Below are 24,340 nucleotides of genomic sequence, written 5' to 3' on the forward strand. Positions count from 1 at the left end.
GGGGTGTGGGGTGGGGGCATAACATCTAGACATAAAGCATACACAGTGGGTGTCTGTTTTCCAAAGTTATAAAAAAAAAAGCCCCCCCTCACAGTCCATACTACTACAGCTGAATGACACTGCACATCTGGCAGCAGCCAACTCTGGGTATCCATGCTGTAGTAGCAACATCTGGTCTGCATGAGATATATTAAAAAAAAAAAAAAAAAAAAAAAAATGCACAGCAGTAAAGGGCCAGCACAGCAGTATCTTTATTTGATTTGAAATTCCAATTAAATCACGGGTACTTACATCGGGGTAAAGATCATCCAAGTTCAATGTCATCCAACTCCTTTTTTGACACGTCCTAGTTTCAGATTTGACATCCACAAAAATTATTTTACAAGGAGGATTTACAGCTTTTTACACTTCAACAAAACACCTGGAGAAACCCTGTAATACTCTGCAGCGGCTGACTGATTTCTATACAAAAACGTAGAGCAGCTCAGTTATGCGCTGGCCAGCTCTGGTCAGGTAAAACTTTTTAAATGTGCATTTTTTTTTTACATTTTGTAAATATATATATTTATATTAACCATTTACAATCCTGATTATACAACTATCTAATTAGCAAAAATGCAGGCACTTTACTTCAAAAACGTCCTTAGTGCCTATAAATAGGAAAACAACCACCCGTTTACATACATATAACTATATAATAGTACTGTACTTTAACATACGAGCAGCCTCCAGCCTCTGATCAACCACAGTCCGCATTTATGGCCATAATAACTACGCTTGTTGCATATCGCAGCCTAGCCGTCTGGAAAAGACAAGATTTAGCAAAAAAATGTCTTTATGGTTTGAACAGATGTACTGAACCACATAAATCTCTAAGCAGACTACTGCTGCCAGAGTTTTTAGGCAAGTTCTGGATCAGAAAAACTCACTGCACCATTGAAAAGAAAAAGAAAATACCCAGAAGACAAGAAAATAACAGTTATCCAGCAAATCGAAGGATGAAAACTGAAGGACATGAGATGTTTCCTCTTGCAAACAGAGGCGATGATTAGACTCAACCCGCATGGATTGACCTGCACACAGTGAGTTTACAAGGTCACTTGTGTTCAGAACTTGTGCGATGAAGAAAAATGGAAATGTAAGACGTAACTCATAAGACACTTCCTTTGAGAATAGACCATGTTGATCTCTGAACTATGAAGTTGAAAATGTTCTCATCCTGCATCCGTTTTTGCATGTGGAGTCACTTCTGGATCATCTTCAACTTGGGCGTCAACACGGAACAATAATGTTGAGACTGATGTGTAAAGGGAAATTCTGTTGCATAGAACAGTGATCGCAAACATTTTTTTTGTCTCTGTCGTCTCACAAAAAAAGGGAAAGACTTCTCTGATATTTATTTTTGCAGGATATTAAAAATAAAAAGAGCAGCAATAAGTAGCAGAACTTCAAAATATCTCAGTCTGTGTAGTGTAGATCTCATGTTGAATGAATTAATATGTGTGTCTGACACTCTTTATGGGACAGGTCACTGCTTTAACAGGTCCTTGAGCACAGCTCCTCCGCTGGACTCAGAGACCGGCACAGGTGTGAAGGTGGGCAGGTCATGTGAGATGGGCTTCATCAGCAGGTGACCTCCTGAGCCGCCAGAGCTGGAACCGGCCAGCAGGGGAACCGCGGCAGAGCGAGGGGCCAGGAAAGGGTTGGACTCGCCGGGTCGCTTGCCGTGTTGTGCAGCTCCTGTGGAGGGAGAGAGAGAGACAGAGAGAGAGAGGCGTCAGATTTAAATAAGTTTGATGTGTTTAAGGACGTCAGACAAAGAACAACGCCTCCCGTCTGACAGGACTCATTAAGCAGCACGGGAGGTATAAACGTCCCGGCGGCGGTTTCTCCCAAAGGGGTCGTTTACCTGCAGCGGCGCTGGAAGCTGCACCGCCGGTTCGTCTCTGAGGCGGAGCGCTCAGAGCCTTCATGTCATGGGCTGCAAGCTTTGCTGCGGGCAGCGAAGGGGTCGACTCGGTCTCCAGGAACTTCACAAACATCCCTGAGAAGGACTGCAACGACAGAGGACACAAGAACAGTGAGCAGTGCTGCTGAATTACTGATGTATACTACATCCTAAAACAGGGGTCCAAAATGAAGAGTGAGCTTGAGAAAAGCATCCTGGTAAGGCATAAATGTCTTGCACATGGGCACTTCAGCAGAGCACATGCCTTTTCTTAACCACCTACTCTGCTGCCTGAAAAATATATTTTATGGAAAAATATGTTGTAATGTACAAGTTCTATGCTTTTTTTGTTAGCTTTTCCTATAAATTGAAACATTCAATGTTTTGACAAAAATAAAATAATATTTGTATTTTACAACCACTTAAATTGAAATTAGATTAACTTTAGATTTACTTAATTTTCTTCCCTTTGTCTACTTTCAGTCTTTGTGAACTTTCAGTGTTTTTCAGTATAGGTAACGCTTTAAACAAGTTTAAAGTGAATATAGTGATATTCTTACATTTTACATTTGAATACTTCTCAAGTGCAGGTATGTGTCTGCTATTTTTTGTTGCTGTATTTATCAAAAATAATTTATTTCATTATTTCATGTTTTTGGTAAACGTTGAGACACAGTGACGGCTTTGCTTCTCTCTGATTGCAGGGAAGTTACGCTCATGCCAAGTCTGGTGCCTTGTGACAACTTGCTGAAAGACAGTCCTGGGAAATGTAGTCCTTTTCCGTTATACAACACAGTATTGTTTGAAGGCACCTCCTCGTCCCTTTTGTCAACTAGCAAACAACTGAAAAATGCCTAAAAGCTGCTGTGTGGTGGGACGCATTACCAACAGGGTGAAGAACCCAGAACACAATTTTTACAAGTTGCTGAACCAAAAAACAGAGGATACACTGAAAAAAAAGTAAGGCATCAGCAGGAACAATGGGGAAACTGTGGGGTCTTGACACACCTGACCAGATGTCAGTTTTAGGCTCACTATACTGTAGCTACAGGCATTCTGTTAGCGTTTCAGCCCTTGGTTGGATATTGATTTCCCTTCCTGTGGGCGTGGTTTTCATGATTGACACTTTGTGCTCTGTCTCTATAGCATACTGTATAAAATATAAACTGCGTGTGTGTCTGTGTTAAAGGAACTAAGTGTGGCGTTTCTTACCGAGTCGAGCCCTTGGCCACTGGTGGGCCTCTGGGGAGTGTTTGGGACGCTCTGTGCTCCTCTGCCTCCCAGCAAGTTGGACATCCATCCAGTAACACCGTGCCGTCCGTCCTCCTCCAACATCTGCAGAGGGGAGGGGAGGAAGTGCAGACAAATGCTGTTTTACAAGGAACAAAGTCTCCAAATCATCACAGACACCTAATATTTCAGGATCAAGTAAATTGAATAAGTTCTTAAACCTTGGATGAAGAGTGCAGGTACAGTCATCGTTACAGTCTTATACAGTTCATTAAGGCTATTTTTGAAAAGTCATTTTTTGTCCTATTTCAAATCAGCGGTCAGATTATTTCAGTTTTAATTGTTCTTGGCGTTCTTTCTGCCTGCCACCACTTTCTGGAAAAGTATTTTGTGGATCCAATCCCTAGTTAAGCTCATATACAGACACTTTACTTTACTGACAGCCCACACTCCTACAGGAAACACATTTATAATTCACCGTCAATCCTTCTGCCTAATAATCAAAGTGGTTTGCCTGGAAGGATCCAGCTTGTTGGACCCCAATATATATTATATATATATATATATATATATATATATATATATATATATATATATATATATATATATATATATATATAGAGAGAGAGTGTATGGATCACAGCTTTGGGATAAATAAGGCAGCAGAGGGGAGGATACTAGCTGACCCACTGAGGCCAATTCTTAAAAGTTGTCTGGTTTTGTGGGACACTTGGCTGCCGTTAACATGAGTTGAGTGGAAAATTTAAATTGCATTAACAGGAGATGGAAAAAAACTAAGTAGAACGACCTCCAACACAATAAAAATCGGTCTTCTGAGGAGTCTTAATCGCATTTGCCCCACACCCTATCTGTTTTACTGTAGGAGTATTGGGTAATATACTTTGCAACTGTTGGATGGAGTCCCACAGGGCTCATGCCAGAAGATCTGTGTCAGGAAATGCTTTATTTTTAAGGGCTGAAGACTGAGGATTTTCAGGGGCTGCTGGAGTTATGAGTCACAGTTGAACAGCAAGTTTTAGGGATTGATTCTTTCAAGGACGTGTTAAACTAATCAGTCAGAGTGACCTGGGAGGATGACAGCATGCTAATACTGGATATACTAGTCATGGTAACTGTCTATCTCCCAGGCGTTAACCTACCAACACTGTTTCTCTTTATCGTCCGGTTTCTCCATGCTGCTCTTTTTGTCCAAAAAAACCAACTAATTCGGATACCGACTATGAAGCTCTCTTAACTCGTGTTGTTTTGGAAAATGAAAGTAAGACTTCTTCTGTAGCTGACACCTACTGCTAAAAATAGGCAGCTCTGAGTAATTGTGATTCAGTTACTTTTAAGTGGAACTGCGGCTTGCAGATACTCTAAGTGCCGAGTTAATCACACCAAAATAAATCTTTCTACCGTTAATGTATTTGAGAAATGTGTAAAAAGATACACAATTAAATGAGCTCAATATATACATCCAATTAATCAGTGTGGAGATGTGCATGCATTTATTCCCAATAAGGCACAATGACTGTTAACGTCATTATACAGTAATAAAATGTTGTATTAATACCAATACTTGCCAAGAAATGCGATTATGTGAATATGTGTTTGCTGAAGTAAATACTTTTAATATGAGTCAAGGAATCTCTCACCTTGTCAACGTCTTCTCTGCTCAATCCTAGAACACTTCCCATGAGCCTCAGCACATCGGCACGCTTGGTTTTAGGTGTGTGGAAGTATCCCAAGAACAGGTTACGCATCAGAACTCTGGAGACAGAACATAATAATAATAATAAGGCATGAGGTAATTCAATCACATTTTTATACAACAGTATAAAAGATTTATTTATATCAATTCAATCACTATACAGGACGGGGAATACTTTTTTGCCCATAATTGTAGATTTGTTGCGCTAAAAGAGCTTTATTTTCAGTTTTGGGACATTGCATTTTTGTAGGAATTCAATGGCTTTTTAAACATGTTTGGTAGCCAAAGAAACATCATTTATTTATTTGATCTAAAAAAAATGATAACTCCCAATTTGGAGATCATTTTCTTTGCCTAGAGCCCCATTCACACAGGACTAGTATAACTTAAGCAAGACGTCTTTGTGAATATTATATAAACATAAGTAGGCCTGTATAATATACAAATAATTATTCATTTAGTATAGTTTCATTTAAGCGGATGAGTCTGGACATCATATCAGGGGCTAAGCAGTAAACTTGAGTAAAACACAGACTGATCCCATGCAAATGTGACACAGACTTGGGGGTTAATTTCATCACGACGTCCCTGGTAAAACTGGTCCCGTGTGAACAAGGCTTCAGATTGCTGCAGTCACACGGACGATCTTCTCAGTGTCATAATGATTTTAAATATTAGACCTTATCACATTCTTTCACAGCAGTGTGACTTTCTACAACTCCATGAAACTGTGGGAGAGTAATAATGAAAACCATATGTGTTTCTTATCATAATCTCATTTAGATAAATAAATTAATGTCATATTTAACCCAGACAGAATCAAACTTACTTGTCTATCTTCCCCTCTGTGCTGTTTAGAAGGGTCATCAGTTTCCTCTGCGCCTCCTCCAACATTTCCTGTCTCACTTCCACTGTAACACACACACACAGACAGACACACACAGACACAGACACACACACACAGACACACACACACAGACACAGACAGTGAAGAGATGTTTTTTTAATTGTTTAAAAGTCATTACCTTGTTGCACATAATCCCAGTTTGTGCTTTCATGTATTAACATGACATTAAAGTCACAGCGCTAAGCAGCCGATCGCAAGTGAAATAAATAACTGACGATCTTTGAATAAACCAGAAACAAGACTTACTGCTGTCCTGAAGGTATTTCGGAAGCATCAAAGACTCTTCTGAACCATCTGGATGGTTATATAATAAATTTGATAAAGAAGATCTTTAACCCTTTACATATTACGATTATATTTCCTAGCACATAGTCGTAAAAAACCTTCCTCTTAATGTAAAACACGAGCAAAATGTGAACGCTCTACCTTGAATGGAAATACAAAATAATAGAAAGTGACATCAGTATTTACCAATGTAAACATACTGTGCTGCGGACTGAATGTTTTTTCTTCCAGTTGGTTTGAAGAGTCTTTGAGGAATCTGGAAATACTTTTGTAAATACCTTCTGGGGTTTTCAAAGAACATTGGATATTTATTCATCAAAATATCGGATTCTTTGTGCTGTGGCTTGAATTCAGTGTTAATCCATGAGAGGCACAAACTGGTGCTGTGATGCACATAATAACGTCACCCTCACGTTGGAGACATATTCTCACGGCTAACCGACTATTAATAGACCCAATGTCATTTTTCCATAGGTGACTGATTTGTTAAGTAAATATATGGCCTCATATCAGGTCTGAACGAATACAATGTCTGAACAGCCATAGAGGTTTGAAAAATGATAGTCTGAGAATTTGCTGGCTAAATATGAGAGAGATAAGAGTGAAATCTGCTGAGTGTGTACAGCAGAACCAGAGTCTCACTTGCTCTGTTATTCAGATTATGATAAGGACATGTGCACGCTTAAATAAAAACATGAGCCTGGCAGAAGAAAAGAAAAAGTTGACATCCAGAGGCTGCCTGTGCCAGAAAAAGTTAGCAGAGGACAGCAGTTGCATTCCACAACATCTCAAATAAACATTCGAGGTCTTTGAACCAAGCAGCAGTTAAACAGTTTAAAAATACTTTCTTTTTATTGCAACTTTGTGAAGATACTTTCATTTTGCTGTAAACATGGAAGGAAGAAGTTTATATGGAGTTTTTCTCTGACATTCCCATCATTTCCTCAGAATCCGTGTGATAGAAGTTTGCAGGTGAAGACACTCTGCTGCAGCTCACCTTGTTTCTTCAGCTCATCAAGTTGCTCCTCCTTTAGATCGAGCTGATCGGTGAGGCGAGACGCTGATTCTAGAGCAGCGTTGGCTTCATCGAGGTTAATCTGACAGAGAGCATTACCAGTTATTGTTCGCTTTGTGGCCTTGCTGTTGGCGGTATTCGTTGTATATAAATAAAGTGAATGGATATTTTGAAATGTTATTGATTGCTGGTTTACCTGGAGGGCAGATGCTTGGTCTTCCAGCCTCAGTGCTTTCCTTTTCCACTCGTCCTTCTCCTTCTTGAGCCTATCGAGCTCTGCAGAGTACATGGCTTTCTCCTCTGATGGGGGAAAGAGCTTTAATTACTACAGGCTATATGGATATTTAATTGCAAAACTGCAGGCACAAACGGCCTCATCAGTACCACCAGGGTAGATACTACTACCACCTGAGTCTTCATGGAGAAGCGGATGACTTGCCTTGTTGAAACTGCTCTAGCACCATCTGCAGGTTGGAGAGCGACACTGCATACTGGTTGACCTGCTCCTGGGAGGTTCTGAGATGGATGAGTGCCTCGTCCCTCTGCTTCACCACTCCGGTCAGCTGCTCCTGCAGAGACTCCACCTGCATGCTGGCCTGTTGGCTGGAATCACAGGGGCCAGTGAGTAGACATTTTTATATAAACTTAATTTAATCAGGTGATTTCGTGGACATTAAAATCCATTAAAAAAATTACCCAACAGCCAATGGAATGTAAGGATCTCTTACTCAACTGTACGATACTTTTTGGACTTTCAGTACTTGAAAGTAATTAAGTAAATACTTAACCCACAAGATGACCATTGTTCATCAATTACTCATCCTGTGTTACCTTTCATTTCTATGCCTCCACAGTGAACGGATAATCAAGAAATGGGAGTAAAGTCTGGGTGGAGGTGGGGCCACGTTTAACAACACTTCCATGTTAACAGTCTCAAGATTTCACAGGTGCTATGCAAAAGGAATTTAAATGTTCTTGGATCACCGTGGAGGCATGCGGGAAGACCAAAGTTTTCTTCAAGAATTTGAGGAAACAAGGAGTGAGTAATCTTGTGGGTGAAGTATTCCTTAAATGTCCCAAACACAAACTTATCCATGACACATCTGTATCACCAGTCTATCTCAGGACATACAGCCATATGGTATCTAACAATGGATTTCAATTTTGAATTCATATGCCCCATCGGGAGCATATAAGGGGAAAAGGTTAGAGGACCTAAGATAAAGCCTTGAGGGATCCCACTAGAAAGTGGGACACCAAAGTTAACCCTAGTTGAGAGATATGAACTAAACCAATGCAGAAATAAAATCAGTGATGACAACTTATTCAAAAAGATCTGCCCAATTGAGCAGAGAATATATCTCACCAGTGGTCACAGATTAAATTTGTGTTGGGGGAAAATTGGGATCCTAACGGGTTTTAGGACTGCAACAAACTCAAGTCGTTAAGTCAAGTGTTATGTAGTGATTATTGTTACGGTATTTTCACTTATTTTTTCCTTGCTATACAGCCACCAATGACACATATTCTCAATTAAATGTGGCATGCTATTACTGTTCAATATCTAAACCATCGTGAAAATGAGAATTGATGTCCCCGACAATTTACTTTGTTATGTCTCACACAATGCAGTTTAAGTTATTGCTAACCTGGCATTCTCCACAGCACTGGAGGACGTGGCCAGTTTCTCGTCCAGCTGTGCCACCCTCCTGCGTAGTTCAGTCTCTCTGTCTTCTGCAGCGACAGCTTCTCTGGTGTACGAGTCCTCAATATCCAAGAGGTGATTACGTAACCTTTCCAGCTCCAAGTTGAGACGCTGTTCTTTGTCCCTCACATGCTGAAGCTGTGAATGAAACAGAAACATTGTTACACGTTTAAAGCTACCAGAATATACCACAGTAATGTTGGATCCTCCATTGTAACTGTTTCTACACACTTTAATCTATTCTATTGATTTTAAAGTTTTGAAACAATAGACAACATCATTGATGACAGCATGTTTTTATGACTGGTGAACACAATGAGGGGGCTATACTGTAGTTAAGGAAGTTTTACAGTATACAGTTATATATTAAAATCATCCATATTGTTCCTAGAATTATGCAAAAAATCTGTCAAAAGGTAAAGCCTATTTGTTTGAGTCTACTTGAAAGCAATGTGTCTTAAGTTATATCACACAATAAAATGTGATTAACCCGATGATGGGAAAATCAATCCAAATTGGCTGTTTTTAATCTATTTTGATGCTCAACTGATGTACAGTGTGCAAAATAGATCAACTGAAAATGTAATTCTTCTTAGAAATGCAGTGCAACTTGTGTTTCGATGGACTTTACCATGTAAAAACAATTCAAATGTAACATGGAGTAAAGCATTACTACTTTGTGGCTGAATGTTCATTCGGATGTGTACAAAATTGTTAGCCAAGCAAGAAAAGGTGTGAGTAAACACAGAGAGTAAACACAGGTCCACAGTTCTTAAAGGCTAGTGACTGAATATCATCCGTCCTCCTACCTCAGTTTGTACTGCAGTGGTCTCCATTTGTTTTTGCTTGAGCGCCATCATCACCTGATCCCTCTCATGCTGGAACGCAAAAGCTTTCTCCTGCATGGACTTCAGTTCATTCAGGAGTTGATTCAGCTCACCGGACTTACCCTGCAGCACATTATTAGCAGAGTAAATCAGGTATGAGACTTTTTAAAGAATAAAAGAGAAAAGAAAACCACTGTTTCTTCTCTAAAATGACTTCGATGGATACATTCTTTTTCATCAGAAAGGTACTAATAAATCCACTAACACTATAAACTTGGTATCTTTCAGCTAAGGAATATTTTAGCCCCCAAAATGACATTTTTTAACATAGTTCTGCTGTTGTTAATGTGGCTTTAAATTCATCAAGACTTTTCTCTGTTCCGATTCTTCTTTCACCGCGGAGGCGTGTGAGAAAAACTAGGTTTTCATCAATAATTAAAGTAACACTGGTTGAGTAATTAATACTTCATACACATGGTCATTTTGGCGGTTAAATATTCCTTCAAGCTTAACAAGACAGGTAAATTACAAATAATAATTTAATTGGAAGACCCTCTCCCTATTGTATTGTTACCATCAAAATGTCTTTCAATGGTAACAATACAATAAAATTAGTGTCTGACCTGCTCTTTGTCCTTTAGCATCCTCTCCACTGTCGCCGACTTCTCGCTCACTGCACTCAGCTCAAACTCCTTCTCTCTCAGCAGGAGGGAAACCTGCATGTTGGTTTCCTGCAGCGCTCTGAACTCGGACTCTTTCTCCCGCGAGCGTGAAGCTACCAGCTCGTTCTCCTCCTTCAGCTTCCTCGAATCCATCTCCAGAATGAGAGCGCGCTCCTTCAGGTTGGTCACGGCCTGCTTCAGCACCTCGTTGTCGTTCTCGCGGTTCCGTAGTGACTCGCTGACGTGACCCAGCTGGTCGCCTTTGGTCTTGATGAGCAGGTCTTTCTCCCTCACGGACCTCTGCAGGGCCTCCAGCTTCTCTCGGACCAGCCGAGTCTCCTCGGCCTGACCTCTCTGCTCGCTCTCTGTGGCAGATGCTGAGTTGGAGAGCCGGTGGTTGTTCTCCTGAAGGGTCTTGATTATGTTTTCCTTCTCAGCCAACTGAATTCGCAGTTGGACAACTTCTTCCCGGTGATTCTCATTGTTTGCTGTTGGAGACGTCTGGTGACTTGGAGCATCAGCTCTTAGAGAAGCTCCACTAGCCTGAGCAGCTACGACCTCAGGAGTCTGTCCCACGCTGTCCAGTTTACCCAGCAGGACATCCTTGGTGGTGCTGAGCTGGGTGATGGTCTGCTGGACCTGAGCGAGTTCCTGACTCAGACCTCCCAGCCTCCTTTCCTTCTGCTCGTAGCTGTGGATCAGTCCGGCGTAGTCCACCGACAGCTTGGAGCTGCAGTCGCTGTCGGCGGAGACCTGACCCTGCAGTTTGATCAGCTCCTCCTGCAGCTGAGCCGACTCGTGCTGCATGTTCTTGACCGTGGTGATCACCTGCTGCTTCCACTCCTCCATCTTCTTCACCTGCTGTTTCAGCGTGTCCCTCTCCTGCAGCAGCTCCTCGAACTGGTTGCTGCTGACGCCTCCGGAGCCGCCGCCAGGCTCTCCTCCCGAGGACTGCAGCACGGCCACCAGGGTCTGGCACTTCTGGGTCAAAGCATCGATCTCAATGTCCTTCTCCCTGATGATGCGGGACAAGTTCTGGATGGTCTCCTTGAACATCTCTTGGCTTCCCGAGGGGTCGCTCATGTTGGAGAGGCGTTGGTTCTCCTGCTGAAGCTTCAACAGGGCCGCCTCTTTCCCCGACATGATATCCATGAGACGGTGGTAGTCGGAGCGAAGCTGGCTGTTCTCTCTGGCCTTCTCGTTGAGCACCGCCAGCACTTGCTCTCTCTCCACGGCGTACGCCTGCAGCTGCTGCTGTAGGAACATGACATCCTGGCTGTGTCCGCCACCTCCGACCATGGACAGTCTGGCGTGAAGCGCCTGGATCTCCAGATCCTTCTGCAGGATCATCTGGGACAGTTTGCCCACCTCATCACGAGACACCGCCAGCTGATCCAGCTGTCTGGTCAGTGAGAGGTTCTTCTCGTTCAGCAGGCTGATCTCCGTCTCTTTCTCCTTGATGCCTCTCACCAGCCTTTCTATTTCGACCTTGGACAGGTCGTGTTTCTCGTTGCCGTACTCCTGATTTAGAGTCTGGGTCTTCTCCTCCTGCAGGATGACATCTCCCTGCACAGGTGGGGAGTCACGCACTCGACCCTCACTGAGCTGATCTACCGTCTGCTGGAGGCAGGATATCTCTTCATCTCTGGCATGGATGAGCCGGTCATAGTTCAGTGTGGTCTGCTGATGGCGAGCGTGAGCCTGCTCAAGCTCAGTCTGCTGAGCCTGCAGGGACTGCTGCGACAGAAGGAGAGAGGCCTGCAGCTCCTCCATGGTTCTCCTCAGAGTCTGGACCTCCTCTTCCCGACCGTTCCTGGAGGACTTGAGCTGGGTGATCTCTGTCTCCAGCTCTGTGATGATGTCCAAGGTCCTCGGCTCAGACAGAGATTGAGGTCGGCTCTGCTGATCCCTGATTCGGTCGATCTCTTCTTTCAGATGACTGTTCTCCTCCTTCATCCCCCCCAACTGTCTATCCTTCTCCTCTAGCGCCTGTTTGAGAGAATCCGCTTCCTTTGTCACGACTAAAATACTGTTCTCCATCTCCTTCTGCAAATCCGAAGCGTTTTGTTTCAGCGTGTCCATGAAGACGTCCTTCTCCTGCAGCAAGTCCGTCAGCTGCTTCTGCCCAGCGACCGTGATGGAGAGCATCTCGTTGGTGTCTCTGTGGTCGGACGCCAGCTGCTCCACGTCTCTCTTCAGCTGAGCTATCTCCATGTCTTTCTCCTGGTTGAGTTTGATGGCTCGCTCGTGATCCGTCTGGAGAGCGGAGGCGTCCATGGAGCGGGCTCGAGTCAACTCCTCGATGGTCTGCTGGAACTGTTTTCCCTGCTCTGCTAGCGTCCTCTCAGTCTGCTCCAATTCAGCCTCCAGTTGACTTTTCTCCAGCTTCAGAGCTTCGATACGAGTGTCCTTCTCCCGTACCGTCCTGTTCAGAGCCGCCTGGCCTTCCTTCATCTGCTTGGTTTGGTCCTCAGCTTTACCCGCAGCCTGCTCACTCTCCGCCTTCAACCTCCTGTTCTCCATCTTCAACTCATAGTCCTCAGACAGCGCCTTCTCCTGAGAGCTCCTCATCTCATCCAATTCTCTCCTGAGCTCCGACAACTCCCTCTCCTTTCCTGCTATCTTCTCCTCAGTTCCCTCTATGTCAGTTCTTCTCTCCCCTGCCTGACCCAGCTCTGCTCTGGCAGCAGATAACTGCTCCTCCCGTTCCTGAAAAGCCTTCTTCAGCTCTGTGATTTCTCTCCGTGCCTCCCTCCTCTGCTCCTGTGCATGTCCCAGTTTGTCCTTCACCTCCTTCACTGTCCGTTCCAGCTCCTGTTTGCCCATATGCAGGTCGTTGAGGGTGAAAGCACTCTGGCTCGCTTTCTCTTTTTCGGTCTCCAGCTCTTGCTCCAGTGCCCTTTTCTGGTCTTTGGTTGTGTTCAGCTCTGCAGTCAGTCCAGTGAGTTCTGCCTCGGCCTCCCTCAGCTGTCCTGAGAGCTGCTCCTTCACTGAGATCATGTGCTACAGACAAAAAAAAAAGAAGAAACAACGTCATTTTTAATAAATCCTAGTCAATTGTACAAATATATTCTCAGCATTTTTTTATTGTGTTATCATTACTATTATATGATAAGAAAGAAAGCGGGTCATCATGATCAGTCAGACCTGTGTTGCTTCCTGGTTTTGCCGGTCTAGTTCCTCCAGCTCAGACATCAGGGTGTCTCGTTCCTCCTCAGTGTTTCTCAGGGCCTTTTCTCTCCTCTCCAGCTCTGCCTGCAGATCCTCCAGTGACTCTGAGTCACAAGACTCAGCTTCATTATTGCTAACTTTTTGTTCCTCTGCCATTTTTAGTTTTTCTTGCAAATTGAGCTGTGAAAAGACAAATAAATATCCCATTATTATTATTATAAACTGCAAGTTTGCTACACTTGAGATCTATTTTCTCCATCCAAGTTCTGACTGTTTCTGTCATACCAACAACCTTAACAAAGACACATACAGTTAATATGTAAATAAAGATATTATAGATATTATGAGCAGGCTGGTGAATTTAATCAGATTGCACCGATAAACAAACCTTTTCTTGTTCTAGGACTTCCTTTTCTTGTCTCAGAGTCCCAATAATGGTGTTCAGTTCTAAGATGTCGGCATGTTCAACTTCTTCCTTTGGTTCATCCTAATTATAAAAAAAGAGTTAGAGTCATTAAACTACATACATTATAAATATACATAAATACTATGATGTCTGGTTAATGATTTATAATCATACTAACCTCAGCCAGGCTTTTTAGTCCTTCTATTTCTTTTTCTGCAGCTGAAAAGCAGTAAATATGCAGGTTAATTATGAAGGAAAACAACCTATGGATACGGAAGCCCTGAGAGGAAATTAAGAAAAAAATTCTGGGGATCAGTTTTTTAGGTCTTATCTCAATTGTTTTGTGTCCTGTATTTGTGACTTAAGGACAGGTGAAAAAGGTTTTGTTTTTTTCAAAAACATTTTGGCAAGGGAAATTTATTTGTAGTTGTCAAGATAAGTGTTTGTTGTTGTAATACTAATTTCATCCACAAGAGGCCAAAGTGCATCACTTACAAATGATCTAAATAACAATAAAAACATTCTTGTTTTCTTCTAGGTTTAATTTACATAACTTGGTAAAAGTACATTTAAGAACTCCCCTGGGGGAAAACATTTTTTGGTTTTAAAGTGTTTTCATATATGGGGGAAAAAACCTCTGAAAAATGATCCTGGCAAAACCTTTTTTTTTTATCTTTTCTTATGTCTTAAACACAATAAAGAAAGCAATTGAGATCAGACCTAGTAAATGGATCACCAGAATTGTTTTCCTAGCTTTCCTTTCAAGGCTTCCGTATATGGCTTTAAGTGAGGAGTCCATGTCAATATTCTGTGTCTATTCAATATATGAGGTTACAACAATAAAAACAAGTATCACATTAAAAAAGGAGACATAATCAGCATTATCAAAGTGAGTTTCTGACAGCACTGAGGGGCTTTAATTAAAACAATATTAATTCAATATACCTGCAAGGTTTTGTTTTAGCGCTTGGATCTCGTGGTCCAGCTGGGCTTTTTGCAGAGACTTCCCCTCCTGCTCTTGCACCCGTGTCTGAAGCTCGGTGACGGAGTCCTGCAGCCGCGTGTAGTTCTCCAGCAGCCCGGTGTTTTCCTCCTGAGCCTCGTCTTTCTCCAGCTGCAGTGACGCCTGTTTCGTCTGGGCCTCCTCCAGACTGGCAGAAAGCTCGGCCAGCTGCTTCTCCCGCTGATCTGCCTCTTCCTGCAGGGAGCTTATGGTTTTCTGAAGTTCAGGCAGTTTAGAGGCATCTGATGGGGAAGTGGCTGGACCAGCGCCTAGCGAGAAAGATTCAGAGGAGGGAGTTCATTTTGTGTTTTGTGTTTGAGAAGAACCAATGAGTTGAAGTGATTTATCACAATTACAATATTGAATTTGGCAAAGGTGCTTTGCTAACACATTTTGTTTATCAATTTTGGTAACAGTTGACCTCTGCTGAAATAAAAGCCATTAACATTTTTGATATAAAACTATAATCTCCTCAGTAAGATCTCTGATTTCCTATCCCTTCCACAAGTTACAATATCAGATACCAAAGTTAGGCTTACCACTCTGATTCTGCTCCTCCAGCTCCTCTATCCTCTCCTCGTACTCTGCTAGCTCCTCTCTATGGCGCCGTGTGATGTCGGCCATCTTCTGCCGCTGGGCGTCCTGCAGAGCTGCCAGTTCATGCTGGTGTTCATCCACCTCACGGCTCATCTCCTCACGAAGCTCCTGTTCCAAAGCAGCAATAACATCCAGGTTAGAGTTTCAGTTTCACTGCGCTCTGTGCAAGTTGTTATGAATTATTTAAATTTGCATTCATTGAAATTTTGGCCACATGGAGAGTGCAAAAACAAACAACACTGACTGTTAAAACACTCCTTAAAGCTAAGAGGAACTTCAGAGTTGGGTAATACTAGCAACACCTTTCACATACACTACAATGTCATTTAAACTATGTAGATACAAACTATTAATAACAGCTGTTTAAAGATGTAGATTCTACCATATAATATAATTTATTTCAGCAAAAATGATAAATTCACCTTAATAGTTCTTTGAAGTTTGAGAATGTCTCCCTGGTCGCCGTTACCAGATGCTGCTGCTGTTGATGCCTGAAATAAAAATAATGAATTAGATCTCCTCAGAAACAAACACAGAAAATGTTTAGTTTATTTATTTATATATTTATTGATTTTTATGGAAACTGCATGGATTTGCATTAGCATTTCTTCAAATAGCATATGTTTTATGGTGGGCCAGAAAGGTGTTGAACAAATAAAAACAACTACGATGAAAACAAATGAACTAAAATAAATGTAAAACGTTTCATGTTCCTTTTTGGTGTCTGGCACATTGTTTTATGTAGCAACCCTCATTCATGTGCAACCAAAAGCTGCTAAAATAAAACCAAAGCCTTTTTTAATAGCCATGCTTGCAGGTCATAAAGTTGATTTAGCTATGAGAGAGACAACACTTAGTTCAGGAATAGTTTGATATTCTGGGAAAACAGTTAGTTACTTTATTGCTGAGAGTTAGATGAGAAGATCGATGCTACTCTCATATGTTCGCAGTTTATACGAAGCTACAGCCAGCAGACATTTAGCTTAGCTTAGCTTAGCATAAAGACTGGAAACAAGGGGAAACAGCTAGCCTGGTTCTGTAATAATCTCTCTACCTGCACCTCTATAGTCTAGTCATTACTCAAGATGAAACATTTTATATTGTTTGTTTAATCCGAAAAAATCCATATAATAACTGTGAATATCTAAAAGTATAAACAGTTGTGGTTTTCCAAGGGATTATCTACAATGGAAATGGAACTATTCCTTTAACTGGATGACCCAGTTTCAATCTGTCCTGCTACATCATCATATTGTCATCATCTTCACCTGAGACATTCTCCTCCAGTGTGCCACCTCTGCCTCCAGACGCATGACTTCAGTCGACAGTCTGTTGATCTCCTGCTGCGACCAGATGACGTCGCTGAGGTCCATGTCATCGCCTTGGAAACCCTGGTGGGACCCTGAGGGCCGTGACATGTAGGAGGAAACAGAAGAGGAGGTAGTGGTGGAGGAAGACGTGGTGACAGGCAGCATGGCCGGACCGACGGAGGAGGACTGAGCCGACTGATGCAGGTTCTGGACTTCCTCCTGGAGTCCACTCTGCCGAGCTTTAAGGTGACTGATCTCCACCTGGAAGACACAAACAAACAGTAGGATTATTTTAAACAAAGCAGTGACATGAGCTCCACATCCATATTATGGCTTGACAAGACTGATCTGTATGTTACACTATTAAAAGTGATACTGGTCTGCTCTTTGTCAGAACCTCTCCAAAACACAAAGTTCTTTAAAAGCGATATTTTTTTTGCCTTTTTTATTTTATTTTTAAAATTTTTATTTCGGATGATTTCTGACAGTTATTAAGATTAAGATCATTCAATTAATGTACATTTACATGAGGATTTGAAACACTGTTCCTAACTGCCTTTGGAGAAAATCAGGAAAAATGGAAATCTGATATTCATCTACCCATATACACTCTTATAATGGTGTATAAAAAAAAACATAAAAATGTCTTTATTAAGAGCAATCAAGCATTTAATCAAATCAGAATTTTATTTGCAATATGTGATTCTGCATAATGTCGGATTAAGTTAATACTAAATAATTTTGTTTCATCTTTTTCAGTTTTTCATTTTAGTTTTACATATTATAAGTTTTTATAATTGTAATATCTTAAATTATTTTATTTGAATAATGGCAGCCTAAAACTTCCATATATAATGACCTAAAATACGTATTGACAGAGCAAACTACAAAACTAAATGGTTAATACTTGCTTCATGCTTTAATTCAGGCTGCAGTATGATCGTATATATATGAAGGGGCATTCTCACATTCAAAAACACAATTTGACACAATGGATCATGTGTCATCTGTCATTTAGTTATCTAAAAATAGGTTATGGGGATATGATTTCTACGTTTCTCTCTTGGAGGATATATTTTAACACAAATATTATGCAAATGCTTTAATTATGAATACAAATGTACATACATCTTTCTGTTGCAGGAGGGTTCTGTACTCTGTGGACTGCCCTTTAATCTGGATCTCTGCTGCCTCCAGCTTCTCCTCAAGCTCTGCATGGAGCTTTCTTAGTCTGTCGTACTGCAACAAAAAGAGAGAGAAGGGAGGGAGTCAGTCACACATCAAATATATATGCATTAAAATAACATTTATCTTGTCAGCTTTACGTAGGTTCAATTAATATTTGGTTTTAGTCTTTTAAAAGGATATGATGACGAAAAGAAAAACATCTTGCTAGCTCATCTTCTTGCTCATTAACAGGATTCTATAGCTTTAAAGTTTTCCTCTGCAGACACAGTTGTCAGTGCAAACATTTGTATGGTGAGTGCACTTTCCAACACTGGCATTTTCTAGCATCCTGAAGTACTGAAGATCAGGACCATAGTGTGCATTCCTGAGGCTGGGGTTTATAGACCTTTCTCACTGGAGACATTTGACTTCAAGCACAGGTAAAAATAAAAACAACGAAAATATTTATGTGTTGCGCAGTTTTATGCAAATTTGAGAGCAAGGCGGATAAAACATAATAATGAACTTTTAGTCTTTTTTGTTATTTGATAACTGCCAATAAATAAAACAACATGTAACATGTAATCCAGGTAAGTAGACTTCTGACCAATATGCCAAACCAGGCTAGTTAAAAAAAAACATTAACTCCGCCTAGTGTAGTGCATGCTGGCTTACTGGGACAAACTGAACAAATCCATAGTCCATGTTATAAGTTATCGCTGTTCTTTTCCTGTTATGACAAGTCAACACGTCTATGGTGAGAAGGCGTTACAGTTTTACCCCTTGACTCTGGAAAAAATGCACAAAGAAACTCACCTCAGATTTCTGAGAGGAGAATGAAGCCTCAATGTCAGCCAACTTGGTATTGGACACCTGCAGTTCTGTGGCAGCATCTGCAGTTACATGGAAAATAATAACGTTGAATATATCACAATATACATAAGGCAGTTTACAGTAAAAAAAAATACAAAAAAAAACAGGCAGCATGAGTTAAATGTGAGTATAATCCATAAATATAGCTTCATGTTTTTTCCATGTACACAGAAAAAGAAACATATGGGATTTTATCAGTTTTCTGATAAAAAAGAATTTCAAAATGAGATAAATGTTCTTCAGGTTAATCTAGCACCACACTCAAGACATATCAACTGGTGACTTTTTTTTCCTTCTCCATCTTAGTCACCCACACAGATCTGCTTTACCCGGCTCACATGACAAACAACACGCAAGGCTGAGCAGGCCGACATTTCTGGAGATCGTATCGGAGTTATGTGACCTTAACAGCTGGACGAAGCTCAGCCAACACAAAACATTACTACACAAACTAGACTGAAGCCTACAAGCAAATCTAAAGAAAGATGTAAGGCCTGAGATGCAGAGAGCTTTAACAGCTGTGCTCAGTACTAAGTGATAAGAATTTTTGGTGTTTGATTAGAGCTGTGAGTTGGAGATCTGCGGTCAAAGTTCTCTTTGAGTCACTGCTTTATCACTTGTTGTCTGTTTGCTGCAGAGTGATGGTACTTTGGGGTTCAACTGGCCAAATGAGATGGAGCCCTTTTGATAGAAACTCCATAATTATCGCATTGCTGTCGTCATAAAATACTGCTGAGCCCGGATTAAGGTATAGACCTGGTGGTAACATTAAAAGCATTACATTTAGAATCTGGTATCAACATTTCAAAAGGGAGCATCACTAGAATGTGATTTGATCATGAACCCTGTAATCTGTGTTTCCATTAGGCTCCACTGACGATGAATGAGGGGGTGACGGCATCGACTGGGAATGTCTGCCTGAGATTTTACACCCAAATAACTCTTACATTAAACTTAAACTTTGGTTGATTTTGCAAAAGAGGAAAATGTCTGCATGTATGAAAAGATCTTTCACCATCATCTATCAAAATAAATTTGGGGGTTACATTTAAGACTGTAAGAAACAGGTATTTTACCCACGTTACAGGTAGCTGCACATCCATTAGGATAACAGGAAACAGTTTTTCTAGAGGTCTTCAATCTGTTTTCCAAGTTCATTCTCACACTATAATGTGATCCTGACTGGAAAAAGTTAGACCGTTGTGTGGTTGAACAGGCTTAATTTAAGTGGGACTCTCCCACGTGTTTAACAAAGAACGACGTATAATCCTGTTTGTTCAGTTGGCTTGAAGCTCAGAAGTATAACTAACTGTGAATTAGTGTTTGTCTTATCTACACATCGGAATGGTGCATTCAAGACTGACACAAAAATGCTGTGCAGTGGTGATGTGGAAAGGTGGAGTATTTAAAAGACACGACCCACTGTCTCAAACTTTAACAAGCTAGAAAGTGCAGCAAGAGAAAAAACTAAGAGTGAAACACTTAGGACCAGAAAACGAGTTAGCATTTTTGCACTTCCAGCTCCTTCGTCTCAAAGTCAATATGTTTTTGGTTTAATGCCTGAAATAAGGATGTGGTTAAAAGAAGTTTAAAAGATTTAACGCTTTAGTCCATCGGAAAAATACCGTTGGCTTTCTTGGTTTGCCTACAAAAATAAGTCATCCCTGCAGCTCTCTATTGTCTTGCAAATAGTCCAACTCTCATTCAGTGTCAACAGAGCAGCAATAGAAAAGGGAGGTCTGTTTACATTTATCCGCTTTCCTCATGAGAACAAAATTATCTTTAAAACATAAGACAAACAAAGCAGCTAAATACATAAAACCAATTTGGTGCATCAATAATAAATATGAAAAAATAAGGTAGTGCTGCACTGGGTCAAGAAACTCACATGAGCTGACATTTGCTTTTGATGATGACAGCTTAGTGTGTTACAATGTTATTTAAGACTAATTGGCAGCTACACTAAAACACCAACAACCCAATATACACGTGTGTCTAGACTGTCTACTTGTTTCTTCACATCTCATACAGCAAATCAGCAAAACCTTGATGGTAGTTTTCCAGTCGCCGGTTACTTTTTGATGATGTCAGCAATAGTTATTTTAGATAGTTTTCAGTTAATGTCTCTGTCTTTTTTTTTTTGTTGCAAGAAATCTTCTACTAATCAATGTCATGGCTTTATTTGTCTCCAATGCTTCCTAAGAGAGGCAAGATATGTTTACAATCTTACTAAAGACCTAAATCTTTTGTGTTTTAGGACCAGCAGGTTGTCATGTCTTCGATTATTATTATTAATCACATTACTATCCCTATTTTCATAACTATAATTCTACTGTAATAATTGCTGCTGTTATTATAAGTAGTCTTATTATATGAATCATTTATGTCATATACATTGAATGTGTTGTATCTCTGTTATGCTGCTCATTCTGTACACATGACATCTATTGCATTCTGTCCATCCTGGGAGAAGGATCCCTCCTCTGTCGTTCTCCCAGAGGTTTCTTCCTTTTTTCTCCCTGTTAAAGGGTTTTTTTAGGGGAGTTTTTCCTGTGCAGATGTGAGGGAAGGACAGAGGATCTCGCATGTGCACAGATTGTAAAGCCCTCTGAGGCAAATTTGTGATTCTGGGCTATACAAAATAAACTGAATTGAATTGAATGTCAGGACCTGGGACCTGTGGGTGTTTCATTAAAGGTTGATACACTACCAGCTCATGCATATGTGTCCAAAACACTCTTTGCACCAGATGTGTCATTCAAAACATTGAGTCTGATGATGTGGCTACTGATGGGGCGGCTGTGGCGTAGTGGAGAGCAAGGTAGTTCTCCAATCAGAGGGTCGGTGGTTCGATACCCGGCTTTGGGCAAGACACTTAACCCCAAGTTGCTCCTGAAGGCTTGCCATCGGCGTGGACTGGATGCATGAATGTTAGTTAGAGTCTGATGGTGGCACCTTGCATGGTAGCCTGTCATCAGTGTGTGAATGGGTGAATGATATGTAATATACTACTGATTGAATTGAATCCAAATGACTGTAATGTAAAAAAAATGTAATACTTAAACAAAGAGAAACAATAAAACACAGGAACACAAACTTACCTCCCACTTCTTCCACCCCTTCCAGGAGCATGTCTTTGGTGAAGGTTGATATCTGCCCGGTGAAGGAGGACAGGCTGCCCCCGACCTGGCCCAGAGACTGACCGAGGCCGGAGCCGATCCCACCCAGCCAAGAGGACATCCTGGAGGGGGCTGCAAACCAAACAACAACAAAGCAGGGCCGAGGAGGAGGAGGAGGAGGAAGAGGAGGACTAGTCTATCTTAAACTCCAGAGATTATCCAGTAAACTTGCTCATAAAGCTGAGCTGTAAACTCTACACCACTGGGGCTTTATTAGCTTCAAAATCCACTTCAATCTCCCGGAATAAAAGTCGCTTTCCCCCGGCTGACAGACCCCCAGGTCCGGCTAATAACAGCTGATCGCTTGCCTTGAGGAATGTGTGAAGCTAAGCTAAGCTAACGACGCTATATCCCATTCAAACAGCTACAACCTCAGATTACGTCCTCACGTCGAGGTCTGCGTCGTTTAAAGTTGGTATTTGTTCGGTTTTAAACAACACAGAGTCCAGAAAGTGCCACCTCGACTGCAGCCATATCGGCTCGGCTGCGGCGATGGCTGTCAGGTTTGACGTGGACACGGAACAGGGAGCGGTGCATTGTGGGATACTCGAGGTGCGTTCAAGGACCAAGAGGACGCCACTGAAAGCCAAGTGTCGTCTTTGACAAAAAAATAGTATAGAGGATGGTCATATGATGCATATTGGAAGGTTAGGAAGATGACTAATGTAAAATATGTGTAAATTAAACTAAAAATTGAATATTATGCATACACCCCTTAAAACCTTAATGCAATATTTATTTGTTTAATTACTAATATTTAATACTTAAGATGCTTAAAATAGTAAGATTAAACTAATGAATTTAAAACCCTTTAAACCTTAATGCAATATTTATTTGTTTAAACTAATATTTAAACTTATGCTTAAGTAAATGACTAATGAAAAAAATGTTTATGCATACACCCCATTAAACCTTAATGCAATATTTAAAACCTTAATGCAATATTTATTTGTTTTTAATTACTAATATTTAATACTTATGCTTAAGTAAGATGACTAAAAAAAAATGTTTATGCATACACCCCATTAAACCTTAATGCAATATTTATTTGTTTAATTACTAATATTTAATACTTATGCTTAAGTAAGATGACTAATGTAAAATATGTGTAAATTAAACTAAAAATTAAAAAAATTGAATTTATGCATACAAACCCATTATAATTAAAACCTTAATGCAATATTTATTTGTTTAATTACTAATATTTAATACTTATGCTTAAGTAAGATGACTAATGAAAAAAATGTTTATGCATACACCCCATTAAACCTTAATGCAATATTTATTTGTTTAATTACTAATATTTAATACTTATGCTTAAGTAAGATGACTAATGTAAAATATGTGTAAATTAAACTAAAAATTAAAGTTTATGCATACCTAAACTTTAATAAATGACTAATGTAAAATATGTGTAAATTAAACTAAAAATGGAATATTATGCATAACCCATTAAACCTTAATGCAATATTTATTTGTTTAATTACTAATATTTAATACTTATGCTTAAGTAAAATGACTAATGTAAAATATGTGTAAATTAAACTAAAAATTGAATATTATGCATACACCCCATTAAACCTTAATGCAATATTTATTTGTTTAATTACTAATATTTAATACTTATGCTTAAGTAAGATGACAAATGTAAAATATGTGTAAATTAAACTAAAAATTGAATATTATGCATACACCCCATTAAACCTTAATGCAATATTTATTTGTTTAATTACTAATATTTAATACTTATGCTTAAGTAAGATGACTAATGAAAAAAATGTTTATGCATACACCCCATTACACCTTAATGCAATATTTAAGAGCTATAACCTTTTTTATTACAAATGTATCAACAACATACAAAAATACAAAAAAAAATGGAGTATGTTTCTTCATATATGTGTAAATCTTTCCTCATATTTATCTCAGGTAAGAACCATCTTTGTTCTCTTTTAAATCACCTTAAAACATTTTTTTTAAATGCACTTTTGCTTTTTGTGTATGGAAAATAATAAATGTCTATTGTTTTGTTAATTTAATATCTTATTGTATAATACTAACATTTAATACTTATTTACTTTATTTTTATAATGCTATTATTTCATATAATTGGATTCCATTTTTTATTTTGCTGCACAAATAAAATGTTTTATTATATCATATTACATTTACTTTACTTAGAACCATGATTCTCCAATACGCAATTGACCTACTGCAACATATTGGTTTAGCTATAGATCACTGGTCCTGTAATGAAATAATATATTAACAGTGAAATCTGATCATAAATACAGGTGACAAGGTATATAAATAGGTACAAGTAGAGAACAGGACCAGCAGT

The 24,340-nt window shown here is 40.1% G+C and overlaps 1 protein-coding gene across 1 annotated transcript; it reads right to left on the reverse strand.

The window, feature by feature from the left end:
- Positions 1–237: 237 nt before the first annotated feature.
- trip11 (thyroid hormone receptor interactor 11) lies at positions 238–22,465 on the reverse strand. The gene is made up of 21 exons (XM_054614057.1): positions 21,922–22,465; positions 18,764–18,840; positions 17,909–18,019; positions 16,739–17,041; positions 15,893–15,961; positions 15,413–15,578; positions 14,816–15,142; positions 14,049–14,089; positions 13,853–13,951; positions 13,441–13,644; positions 10,255–13,296; positions 9,614–9,754; positions 8,749–8,942; positions 7,539–7,702; positions 7,296–7,399; positions 7,082–7,181; positions 5,722–5,803; positions 4,837–4,951; positions 3,161–3,283; positions 1,910–2,054; positions 238–1,740 (listed from the first exon to the last, which is right to left on the reverse strand). The coding sequence occupies exons 1-21, from the start codon at positions 22,058–22,060 to the stop codon at positions 1,529–1,531; spliced, it is 5,958 nt and encodes a 1,985-aa protein (XP_054470032.1). The 5' UTR covers positions 22,061–22,465; the 3' UTR covers positions 238–1,528.
- Between the last annotated feature and the right edge of the window lie 1,875 nt (positions 22,466–24,340).

This window comes from Anoplopoma fimbria, chromosome 15 (genome assembly GCF_027596085.1).
Source record: "Anoplopoma fimbria isolate UVic2021 breed Golden Eagle Sablefish chromosome 15, Afim_UVic_2022, whole genome shotgun sequence".
Classification (NCBI taxonomy): Eukaryota; Metazoa; Chordata; class Actinopteri; order Perciformes; family Anoplopomatidae; genus Anoplopoma; species Anoplopoma fimbria.

Excerpts from the sequence above, each read along its gene's own strand:
- trip11 (XM_054614057.1), bottom strand. The coding sequence starts at position 22,060 with ATGTCCTCTTGGCTGGGTGGGATCGGCTCCGGCCTCGGTCAGTCTCTG. Across the intron at positions 7,703-8,748 it reads AGTGCTGTGGAGAATGCCAG|CCAACAGGCCAGCATGCAGG; the intron begins GTTAGCAATAAC and ends CTGTGATTCCAG. Across the intron at positions 2,055-3,160 it reads GTGGCCAAGGGCTCGACTCG|TCCTTCTCAGGGATGTTTGT; the intron begins GTAAGAAACGCC and ends CTGTCGTTGCAG.